Raw genomic sequence first — 13,156 nt, 5'->3', positions numbered from 1 at the left:
TCATAATCTCATGTTTGACACTATACATCCTAAGCCCTTCTTTTTTGCATATACTGTATGTGGTGTCAACAACCCTGATTGGATAAATAAACTGCGGGACAGGTTTATATGATGGATCGTGTCACACTTTTGCACCAGTGAGGCAAAATATTGACATTTAAATCCTATTTGTTTTTTAGCCTCCTGTGATTCACAGGAAGGAAGGAAAATTTAAGAAAACTACAGTTAAACTTTATACTGTTTACAAGACAGTGTTTCTGTGATCGTACAAAGCATGTGATATGATGCACACACTGTTCAGATGCTGATTGGGTGTCTGTTGCTAAGCATATAGCCGTAACAATCTAATACTGCATTATTTTGCACTGTACAATTTTGGCACCACATTGTAGGGAAAACACTGGGTCAGTAAAAAAAAAAGATTCTGAAAATTATTTTAATATACACGTGTGAAACGTTCCTCGACCCGGGCTTAAAAGCTGGGTTTAGAACAATAATAACCCAGGATCTGTGCAGTACACGTTTACCTCTGAGAGTCACAAATACACTGACACTGGAGACTCCTTCCAAAACGTTCAACATTTCTTTACAGAAAACCATATCAACAATTACATATTACATTGTATATTAATTCATTTCAATTGTATATTACATATACAATTTATTTCTTAAATTAGGATCTGTTTAATTTTAGGTTTTATAGAGCATCTGCTTTGCAAGCCAATGAAAAGAAGTTGTTACTATATAAACGATAACATATTAGAAAGAGAAACCTTACATCCATAGCTGTTAAATGAATATACACACTTTTGACCAATCGGATTTGATCATTCAACAATGCTGTGGTGTATTAATAAATAATTAATAACAAGGTTTTATAAGGACAAAAAGTCCATTTTATGCCATCAATGTGTCATGTGACTATATAAAAAAAGATTTTTATGATAAACAAAATGATAGCAGTGAATCTGCCTTTCTGTATGTGATATTATAATTCTGTAATATAATATTCCTGTATAACAGCTTCTGAAAGCTCTGAAAAGAAGGAAAGAACTGCTTCCAGTTGTAAAATTCCCCTGTTCACCCTGCCATCTCTGTACTAAGTCTGCAAAATTGCTTGGCAAATTATTGCCCATTTCTCTTGACATGTCTATTAAAACTCTGCCAGATGTCATACAAATGCCCTGCCTACTTTAAATCAGGTCTGGGGACTAAAAGGGACATGAAAAGAAGGCTTTTAAGACTAACTTACTGGTGATTTTGACATATGATTTGGATTTTCATTTTCATTTTGTCATCCAGAAACCACTGGAGATACAAAGCTTTGCATGCAGCTGTATACATTTGTGGTGGCAGTGTTTTGGCTTAGTGATCTATAAAGCTCATTTGAAGCCGTGATATAAACCATTTGTGTTTTGGTATTTTTTTATAAGTTATTACATTTAGAAGCTATTACATCCATCCTAAAACTTGAAATATTTTGATTGTTTTTAGGACAGAAGCATGGTGTACACCACGCACATATCCTACCTGGAGATCTACAATGAGGTGGGATACGACCTTCTGGATCCACGGCATGAAGCATCCAATCTGGAGGACTTACCGTTAGTATCTAAATATGTTTTACTGTATATCGCTAACGTTCAGTCTCTTAACCAAAGGCCGTAGAGGCTGCAGAGTTCATTCCAACAAACACCTGATACTTGATTGAAGACCAAGAACAGCTGATGAAACAGGGACAAACAGGTGGCATCTATGTGGGTTTGAACAAGAACCTGCAGGCACACTGTTCTAACAAGGATCATATTGCGTTACACTATATACAGTTTAGTTAAGTGGGTTAAAATCCACTATATTACAGCAATGTTGATTTCTCAAATCCGATTGGTCAGAAGGTGTTGATTGATATTCTTTAACGGCAGGACTGACAAATAACGCTTCGAACTGGCCCTTTAATATTTTTTTCAGGACAGAAGACTTTACATTTTATGGTCTTTCTGTCACATGACAAGCTGCAAATGTCTGCCTTATTAGCGCCGAGAAAAACTGAAACTATATTTTGATAGCTGTAATGTGCAGCACAACAAAGAACTCTAAACTGATAGAAAATATATCATTCTTTGATAAATAAATAGATAAATGAACGAATAAATAGGGGGTACGTTTGCCTCACACCTCCAGGGTTGGGGGTTCGATTCCCGCCTCTGCCTTGTGTGTGTGGAGCTTGCATGTTCTCCTATGGGTACTCCAGTTTCCTCCCCCATTCCAAAGTCATGCATGGTAGGTTGATTGGCATCTCTGGAAAATTGTCTGTAGAGTGTGATTGCGTGAGTGAATGAGAGTGTGTGTGTGCCCTGCGATGGGTTGGCACTCCATCCAGGGTTTATACTGCCTTGATGCCCAATGACACCTGAGATAGGCACAGGCTCCGCGTGACCCGAGAAGTTCGGATAAGCGGTAGAAAATGAATGAATGAATGAATGAATGAATGAATGAATGAATGAATAAATAAATAAATAAATAAATAAATAAGGAAATGTATTCACTGAAAAATCACTGAATCAAATACTTTAAGATGTACTGCTATTGGAAAATGATTATGATGCGGAAGGTAACAGTAGCTCTGTTTCACACTCTGCTGCTTATACCACTTTATCCTTTAATAGCACGTCATCTTGTGTTTTATTCTTTAGTTACAGCAGTGGTCGTCCTAAAGAGACCAAAAATGGCTATAAAGGAAACATATTTTTTTGAATTTTCATGCATTTTTAATTTTTTTCTTAATAGTTTTCAAAATGAAAAGTAAATACAGTGGCTGCTTTTATTACTTCAGCAAATGTAATATTTGAAAGAGACAATCCCTGTGTCAACTCCAGGTCCGAAAATTTCATTTAGTTGTGCCTCTGGGCTGCAATATACACATACTAAGAGCTGCTTCTCAATCTATCTGCTGTCTATTGTTCCTTTTATTGAAGTCTTTCTGAGTTATCTTACCTCTTTACTGTAGCTCTTTATTTTCCCACTCTTATTTTCTTTTGCCATTCATTTATATTTTTGATTTATTACAGTAGTTAATAGGCACAATCATTTAATTTGTATATGGGTGTGTTTCTTTTGGTCCTTTATGTTTTTTTCTTCTTTCAAATTCTCGTTCGTCTCACCGTCTTTTATCGTTGGGGACAAATCTCAAGGCCCTTCATCCCGTTAATTACGCGCTGCTGAAAATAGACAATACCCATTCCTGACCACACAAGCTAAACTTTCGTGGAGATATTTGAATTTCACCGTCACGAGTAGACTGTTGTCTTGTTTTCTCTCTTTTCTCTCCATGCCTTTATTCCAAATGCTGTCGAGGCATTTAAAGCTGTGGGTGTCAACAGTTTAGACTACAGTGTGGATGGAGCCACTGACAGAATCACCCTACAGAAACTGAGCAGTGGTGGCACATTTTATCACTCACTATTAAAAGCAGACTTGTTTGTCATGTATGCTTAACTTATAGATGGGCTTTTCTAATCCAGCTTTCCAGAAAGGCTCAATATTCAATGATAAACTGTCACAATTCTGATCGATATGAAAGCATTCAGGCATCTGCAATTTTTCAACAAGCAACTCTAAAAGCCATATGTACAAAGCCACATTCTACCATTTGTACAAACTATCTCACAGCACTATACAATACAACAAGGTTTACAGCGCATAGAAAATCTATTTAATATCTCATGCTTGATCCATTTTTTTATGCATCATCCATTACAAGTTATAAAATAAACACGTTCACCCCCTTAAAATAATCAGGAACGTTCCACCAGTCAAATGTTCAACAGGTAGTTGCACAAGCCTAATATCCTGGAGATTATTTAAATAAGAATATATCAGTAGGATTGTAATATTAAAAGTAAATCAAGTAAGCAAGAAAGTAAAAGAAAAAACAACAACATTTCAGCTAAACTCTCTGAATTTTCCAGAATGTTATATATATATATATATATATATATATATATATATATATATATATATATATATATATATATATATATATATATATATATATATATAAAATACAAATACATGTTTGTATTAAAAAGAAGAGTTAACTTAAAAACAAGAGTTAACTTAAAAAAGGCTAATTTACACACAACATGAAGCTAAAAGTTGCGCATTTTGGGGTTTTCTTGAGCTGTGTTTTATCTACAGGTTTTCAAAAACTTTTGTTTGTATTCATTTATTTAGTTGAACAAGACATTTTTGCTCTTACTGGCTTTAATTGTGCAATTTGTACCTGATGACACACCATTACATGTTCTATGTTTTGTTCTTTCAAAGGAAGGTGACAATAATGGAGGATCCAGAGCAGAATATTCACCTCAAGAATTTGTCATTACAACCATCAGCCAGTGAAGAAGAGGCTCTGAATCTGCTTTTCATGGGTGATACCAATCGTATGATTGCAGAGGTGGGAATTTCACAGAAATGTCATGATTTTACAGAATAAGCACCAAAGAATCTGAATTACCACCGCATATTACATCATCCAGCACCATCATGTAACATTCTCCAGCATGATGGCCTCAGAAGTGCTCCGCTGACCTACATCCTACCACGATTACAGATAGACCTCACACACACACACACACACACACACACACACACACACACACACACACACACACACACACACACACACACACACACACACACACATACATACATTTACATTCACTCACTCACTCACTCACTCACTCACTCACTCACTCACTCACTCACTCACACACACACACACACACACACACACACACACACACACACACACACACACACACACACACATACACACACTCAATTACATACCCTTACATTCACTCACTCACTCACTTACATACCCTTACATTTACTCACTCACTCACTCACTCACTCACTCACTCACTCACTTACATACCCTTACATTTACTCACTCACTCACTCACTCACTCACTCACTCACTGTCATTCAGTTCCACTCACTCACCCACTTTATTCCTTACATAAGAGTGTTTTAAGTGGTGTTGAGAGTACATTTTTTGGGCATGTCCTTCAGCAATTTTATTTAATCCCAACTAAGCACAACAGCTGCAGTCTCATCTGAATATAACTTCTGTGTTAAGAACTCAAATAGTGACCCCATAGTGCAATGATTTCAGCATACTGAGAGGTCATGTGATGAAAGCTGGCTGATTTCGAAATGCTTGTGTTTCTTGTATGCACTTTAATACCTTAAGGAAACCAAAAGAGCTTTGATACCAAATGGATTTTTGTTGCAAAATTCCTTCAGGTTTTTTTTCCAGTACTATAAGGACCTGTGGTGCTCCTTCAACCACTCCACTGTTACCTAACCCTTCACTCAGTTGAGGAAGTGATGAGCTCATGGGTCACAAGGCTTAGCCACCCACTCCTTACTAGGTCAGGCAGTGACCCCTTCGATCAGGCTGTGAATGCAGTCTTTTTTATTCATCTCCCACCTGGTTTGTAAACGTCAAGGTTCAGCTCCACACATGGTCCCTTCTGTTTTCCCCTGATCTTTTGTCCAGGTCCAGCTGATTGTTGTGGCTTGTTGATGTTCTTCCTGTATTTGGCTCCGCTCTTGGTGTGTGGCCTGGTGGACTGCTTTTTTTTTTTTAAAGTGTAAACAAGGACTGTGGTTTAAATCTCTGAGGTTCATAGGATTATCCAAAAAAATAGAGGATAATAAAACCGTTGCACAAATAAATGTTTCTGTCAGCTCAGATTGATAGCTGCTGTTTTCTTCATGATTTGGTCAGTTTTAACACAGATGTTTGTGGTGGAAAAAGCCACAAGGCTGTCGGTCTGTGAAGTGCAGAAAGTTGAGGTGGAATATATATGAATGTAATGTAGGATATGGGCCGAAAGTCTTTTTTAGTAAAATTATATATTGGATACATACCAGATATTTTAACAGCTTAAGCAGTATAGTTAGAATGGTAGTGCTGATCAGATGTGGGTGTACATATACTGCATAAAAAGAGCTTTGGTTTTCTCTTAAATACAAGAATGAATTCAAAAAGTACACTGAATGTTTAATATCATACATGCTGCCAAAAAAAATTAAATGTTTGAGATATTTTGTTATACAAGACCATCCGGGTATAGTATCTGTGGTTATTTGGGGAAAACCTGATGCTAAATCTTGGCAAATGGATGAAAAATCATGTTTTGACTAAAATTGAGTACATACTTTGAATCAATTTGGAAATATTTTATTAACTGTCTAACCTTGCTTCAGCTTTCCAAAAAGATCATGTTAAGCTGTGCATTATTGTATTTTGTGAGGTTTACACTTAAATCAGTGGGTCCGTGCATATGCATTAGTAGAACAAACACCCAAACTTGTAGTTGGGTACCACATTGGTTTAAACACTACTGAGGACAATATTAAACATATATGAGACTATAATAATAATAATAATAATAACTAGAATGTATATTTCCTGAAGAAAATGTGAATGGTGCTTGCACATGGCAAATCTCGGAGGCTAGTGGAGACGAGCATGTGACGTCATCTGAATACTCTTGAGGAAGTTCCCCTCATTGTGTTTTGATATGTCACATGGCCATGAAGTGCTAAATTTTGATTTTCACGTGACATCACGTGACGTGACGTGACCAGAATACATGTGAGGAAGTTCTCATTGTTTGTGAGTGTTTTGATATGTCACATGTCCATGTTGTAAAAAGTTTTTTGATTTTGCATATTTTGGGGGCGGGGCTGCGGCATCCCCGGTAGGCCAGTCGGTACACCAATTTAAAAGTTTGTTCAGAGTTTCACCCTAAAGGAGCTGGTCGAGTTTGGTGCAGATAGTTCAAAAGCTTGCTGAGTTATAAACCTCCAAAGTTTATAATGGGAGTCTATGGAAAAAAGGCCATTTTGAGACCTGGTACCGGAAGTACCAGTATTCAGATCGTTTAGAAAAGTCATAGCACACGTCTCCTCAATGAGCCGGTCAATTTGACACCTTATTTATGGGTCTAGGACAAAAGCTGCGGGACAAATTACGTGCCGAAGTTTTGTCCGGAAGAGTATGCACAATAGTAAGAATGTAGCTTTGCAAGCACCATTAATAATAATAATAATTTTCATCCCTAAGCTTTATAGTCTCTGCTGCTGTTGGTACCAAACAGTCCTTACAATGTTTACTGAAAATCTTTCCTTGATTATCCTATATCATTTACTAACATGCTCATATATCACTAGGCTGGTCAGTACATAATGTAAATGAAACTTAAATTGAGAGATAGCTGAAAAAATAAAGATAGATGAAGCATCTGTAGTAAAGCAACGACTCTAGAAATCAACAGGGCATTGAAGTGGAGATGAGTGCTTGAAAGTCTTATGACCATGTCGGTAAGCATACACTGTATCAGCAGAGTCCTGTGTTTCATCGCGCTGTAAATACAGCAGGCCTTAATCTGATTTAGCTGTGGGGATTCCATGTGCTTTAATGTGTCATTTGAGGCTATATATAGTCTCTCATCTTTTACTCATTGCAGAAAAGTCCTGTTGAGTTGGCACAGAACCAGGCTGCTGTCTCTATGGTTTGGCCTAACCTGACCTGCTTATTTTTGGCTCTAGTGAAAGAACCTTATTCAGATTACTATAGTTTACCAGTCTTTAGTCACACATTTTGCTTATCGATTCTAATCTGTGAATTATGTAAGGAACCTCACACATGGTTCTTTTTTTTTTTTGATTCGAAGCACCTCATTAACTTTGTTCATCTTTCTCACTCACTCTTCACTCACACAGTTATCTTCCGATAAGCCGATATCTGAGCTTCCTTTCTTCTAAGCTCAACGTTGTGGAAATAAAAATACGATCTAATCCAACTTTTCTGTTTCAGTTTGGCTGGACTTTGACTTTAGGTAGCTTTAGCAGCATGGATTTCAGTTTCCTTCTGGTTAAAACAATTGTGAGACAGGACAAAGCAGCAATCACTTCCAGCAACATACTGTAGCTGTTGATGCTAGAACAAGGGTCAAAGCTGAAAAAGAACCTGGATGGGATGCCAGTCAGTCTCAGAACAGCACGATACAAAATACATTTACATACATTTTCATTTACAGCATTTGGCAGACGCCCTTATCCAGAGCGACGTACATAAGTGCTTAAATCTCCATCATTGGATACATTAATGCTGGCTCACTAGGTTACATACAGTACTTAAGATACCATGAGTTTAAAACATTGTTCAAGTTACAAAGAAAAATTGTTTTTGTTTTTTTAAAGATAGGGAAAGAAGTGCTACTGTAATTGAAGTGTTTCCTGAATAAGTAGGTCTTCAACCGCCCTTTGAAAATAGCCAGTGACTCAGCTGTCCGAACCTCTAGGGGAAGTTCATTCCACCACCTTGATGCCAAAACAGAGAAGAGTCTTTTAGTATACTTGCCTCTTACCCTGAAAGAAGGTGGAACCAGTCAAGCAGTGCTGGTACAAAATACAAAATCCCTACATTATAACTGAATTACTGATGGCTGTAACTACTGCAATTCCTACACAAAGTATTGTTCGCACTTCTAATCTATGTGGTTATTGTCATGCTTTCGTTCTTACCTAGACTGTATATGTTTTCTACCTGACTTCTCTTAGACCCCAATGAATCAAGCCTCCACACGCTCTCACTGCATCTTCACCATTCACGTGTGCAGCCGAGAGCCAGGATCAGCCACATTACGTCGCTCTAAGCTGCACTTGGTGGACCTGGCTGGCTCTGAGAGAGTGGGAAAGTCTGGTGTGGGAGGCCATATTCTCACTGAGGCCAAGTATATCAACCTGTCTCTGCACTACCTTGAGCAGGTAAGACATCAGCTTGCTGTATTCCTAATGCTTTCTGTGATAATACTGGGCAGAATTTTTTAGACATAGATCATTTCTTGTTGTGGCCTGTAAGTGCGAATCTCATACTAATATACTCATATTAACTAAAATGTCATCATGGCAGGCACTAAATTCCAGGGGAATTTCTTTACCACGATGTAAAGTGGGCGTGTTTCCGGAGGTCTTGGAAAAACGCCTTCTTTCAGAAAAACCAGCATACTACGTAGGACAAAACAATCATACAGGTTGATTTATTTTAGAAAACAAATAAACAACCAAAAACTACGGTTAGGGTTAGAGTTAGGGTTAGGGTTAGAGGATCAAATAGGCCACGCCTACCTGATGATGCAATATCTGTTACGCTATACTGAAATCCCTGGAAATAAGTGCCTGCCATGTCATCATATATAATACGATTATATCGAATTATTACGAGCGATCAAGATCTAGAACTTTCCGTTTTAAATCTCCATTGTTTTCAACGCAATCAAAATGATGGAACACGTCTCAATTCACTCACGTATATATTTATTTCATTATAGATTTTAAGAAAACCCATATCTTGAGTTTTAACCAAAACAGAGTAGACTGTAAGGGAAATTTGCACGATCCTTTTAACCCAAATTGAGAATGTTAAGTAAAGGTAAAGGTGTGATTACTTGGTGTGAGGCCTGGTGGACTGCTTTTTTTTTTTAAAGTGTAAACAAGAACTGTGGTTTTAAAGTTGTATTTTTGTTAGTATTTTGGTTTTATTATTATTATATTTATTATTTTTATGGTTTTGAGACACTGACTACAGTGATGTCCATATTAATGACTTTATTACAGGTCATCACAGCTCTGTCAGAGAAGAATCGCTCACACATTCCTTACCGAAACTCCATGATGACCTCTGTGCTCAGAGACAGTCTGGGGGGAAACTGCATGACCACCATGATCGCCATGGTGTCAGTGGAAAAGAGGAATGTTGATGTAAGGCTTTGTGACACTTAACACCAACTCACTAACTCGCTGTTTTTTTTATTACTTCGAGCTCATTATGAACACATATACGGCAGTGTTCCTAGAATCTCTTAAAAGGTCAAAAGTATAAGGGAGAACTGATTCGATAGAAGAAGAAAGCATATCTTTAATTGTTTCAGCCATCATTATTCTAAATGTCTAGTAGCAGCAAGTGACGATGACAGGGCAGGTGATTCTTCATTCATTCTTTGAGTTCAAAATGTGTTAAGTCTTTATTGGCTCACTGGACACTCAGAGTTGGGGCAAAAAATTTCAAAGAATAGTAAAAATAAATAAATAAATAAATAACTAAATAAATAAAATGGCTAGATTTGTATACCTTCAACAACTTCATCAAACCTTCAACAAATTCTGTGTAATTTTATCAGAGGTGTCCTGACTAATTTTATATCAGACTTGCATAAAAGTTTATATCAGGCTTGCGAATAAACAAATAATTCATTTGTTTATACTGATTGAAAATCTAATAAATCAATTTTCATTCCTCCAGAGGAAGGGAACACCAGTTTACTGGTTAAAAGGGTTAATATACACATTTGTGTAAGCACCTGTAAAGTAGGGGTCTGGATAACAGTATTGAATTTTGTCAATTTTGTTGCCCTGTTTGTTATTCGCTTATTTGTTTTAATGCACATTGATGCTTTGCATTTTAAAGCACCTGATATGTTGTGGGGCTTTGTGTACATTATCCAGTCAAGTTTATTTGATTCATGAGTCAATTGGAAGCATCTGCTAATTAGTGCAGGTGGGCGGGCAAAAGAGAAAAAAGCCCGCGAAGAGAGAGAGACATAGAGAAGCACACGCAAGGGAAAATAAAGAAAAATGAATTGCGTCTGACAACGAAAAGGAGTTTTGACCCTGTATAGGTTCAATTCAATTCAATTCAGGTTTATTTGTATAGCGCTTTTTACAATAGACATTGTCTCAAAGCAGCTTTACAGAACATAAACACAGAGCAAGGTGGGCTGGTTCTGGCTATTTGGGATCAGTTGGTCCCGTGGAGCTCATTTTCCTTTCCTCTACAGACTGAGCAGATGGTTTTCGTCCATTGCAGCTAATGCTATCAACACTTAGCTACACGAGGTAGCGCATCGTGCTGAACACGGTTTGGGAGCCACAATTAGTGAGCTTTGGTGTTATATTTCTGGGAATTTATTGTTGAAGCTGTAGCCTAACTATTTCAAGAAATAATTTAAAAAATATTCTTTTTTTTTTCTTTTTCCAATGCATAAACTTATTTATTCAACAACAAAAAAAAGTGCAGTGGGCACCTAGTGGAGAGGAGAAGTAACTGCAGTCCAATATAATGTGAAAAAACCTAAATCAAAGCCCTGGTGTTATGTTACAGTAAATTAAGGAGGTAAAACAGGAGTCTGTTCTTCTCTGTGGTGGGACACATGAAAATACAGTAACAGTACGATGTCCTAAACTCTGTGTGTGTGTGTGTGTGTGTGTGTGTGTGTGTGTGTGTGTGTGTGTGTGTGTGTGTGTGTGTGTCTGTGAATCAGTTGTCACTACACCCAGTTATAATAACAGAAAAAAAAAAAGGAATTTATTATTTCCTGAAATAGTTAGGCTGCAGCTTCAACAATAAATTCACAAAGAATATAACACCTGAACACCAAACATAGCATTTGTAAGTCCTTCAAATAAAATAAAAGAATATAAAACAATGCTTGAAGGGCCAACTTACAAAACACACTTTAAAGAAAATGATCTGCAGTCAGTAAATTATATATCTACAAACTGAACTATATAGTAGGTGTCTTGATAAAATGGCCAGTAAAAGCATATGCAATGTATCATAATAACCTGTGGCATTTCCAATCTCTTGTGTTAATCACTAGCTCTCTTACAGGAATCAATTTCGACCTGCCGTTTTGCCCAGAGAGTGGCCATGATAAAAACAGAAGCTCACCTAAATGAAGAGCTGGATCCATCACTTGTGAGTCTGAATGTTTGTCCATTTACACATCATTTCACATCGTGCATACATCTTGCTATCATGTTTACCTCATTACCTAACATTTGCTCAAGCATTGCTCAGACAGGGCTTGGCTCAGTGGGTGGAAACCAAATAGAGTCTTCTTCTCCTTGTGCTTACATGGTCATCATACCACTATATCATCACCATGACTGGCTGCAAGTCTGCACATAGAGAAAATGTGGAAAAACTACAGCTTGCATCATATTTTCATTCCATTAAAAAAAAACACACAAAAATTTTGTTATGACATCACTCACTGGTACTGTGCCTACTGGTTGTACCTCGGGCACAATTACTAAATAACACAAAACCACCAGATAGCAAAGACAGCTTGATATTAATGGTGGTTTAAATGGTAAACAGGCTCTTTTTAAGTGGATACAGTATTCTTTAGACAGTTAGAAATGTTTTAAACCAAGAGCACAGCCGTGATGTAACTTATTTGGCTTGTGTGGTTCACCAAATTAGCAAGAAGCTGATCTCTAAATATTGGCTGTGTTTAGGGATACAGTGGGCTTTCCTAGCCTGCCTGCATCCCATCCATCATCTCCTGAGTGTGACTGTTGACTCTAGTGAGAGCTAAAGTAAACATTCTGCAACGAGTGAACGCTTCTGATTTGTTTTCACTGGATGAAAACTATTGAATTTTCTCTTATGGAACATTTTGTGGGGAGGCGAAGGCAGGAAAATGTACAGTCCCAATCTTTTTTGCTTCAGACCTGATTGGGGAATTGTTTTCAATCTCAGCAGAGATACTTTCCTTTAAAGTTTCCAAACGAAGGCATATTGACAGACTATACCTCTATCACCTATAGCTCTGTAATCACCTCTGCTCTAAACAGCCATCTTTCTTCTAGTTCTTTTCCATTGCTAAGGCTTTTAGAACTTGGCTGCCCAGTTTTGAACCCTAGAGAGGTATTTTTAAGAGAGTCTGCGGTTGCCTGTTAATTGAACCAGTGTCTGCATGGGTGAGATGGAGGCACGGCTCATATCATATAGCTATCGTTTGATTCAGACGCTACAACCCAGTCGCCCACTCATAAAATCATAAAACAAGCTACCATGTAGCTTAAAAAAAGTATGCGAAAGCAAATTTGGGAATAAATAAATGGTAGATTTTCCAATAATAGATCTTATAATTGATTGATCTGCTTTCCCTCCATTTATCTTTATTGCCTATAAGAACTTCATGCTTCACTAGTCAATACATGGATCAGTGCTCTCTAAGCACTTACTGATCCTTCTTGATCCTTTCCAGCAGGGGATCATGAATCTTCA

At 37.4% G+C, this 13,156-nt stretch overlaps 1 protein-coding gene across 6 annotated transcripts in view; it reads left to right on the top strand.

Annotated features, from left to right (window-relative positions):
* Positions 1-13,156, top strand: part of kif6 (kinesin family member 6) — a 93,126-nt gene that overhangs the window by 11,419 nt on the left and 68,551 nt on the right. For all 6 annotated transcript variants that reach the window (XR_003444613.2, XM_027171995.2, XM_027171993.2 and 3 more), the window contains exons 5-9: positions 1,495-1,604; positions 4,327-4,456; positions 8,641-8,847; positions 9,697-9,840; positions 11,750-11,836. Coding sequence is in view for 5 of the 6 variants with exons in the window: in XM_027171995.2 (XP_027027796.2) it covers positions 1,495-1,604; positions 4,327-4,456; positions 8,641-8,847; positions 9,697-9,840; positions 11,750-11,836 (678 nt within the window). In the remaining variant the exon portion in view is untranslated. The remainder of the gene's footprint in view (positions 1-1,494; positions 1,605-4,326; positions 4,457-8,640; positions 8,848-9,696; positions 9,841-11,749; positions 11,837-13,156) is intronic.

This window comes from Tachysurus fulvidraco, chromosome 12 (assembly GCF_022655615.1).
Source record: "Tachysurus fulvidraco isolate hzauxx_2018 chromosome 12, HZAU_PFXX_2.0, whole genome shotgun sequence".
Taxonomy (NCBI): domain Eukaryota; kingdom Metazoa; phylum Chordata; class Actinopteri; order Siluriformes; family Bagridae; genus Tachysurus; species Tachysurus fulvidraco.
Note: the sequence above shows the minus strand (reverse complement) of the source record. Positions and strands in the feature narration are given on the sequence as shown.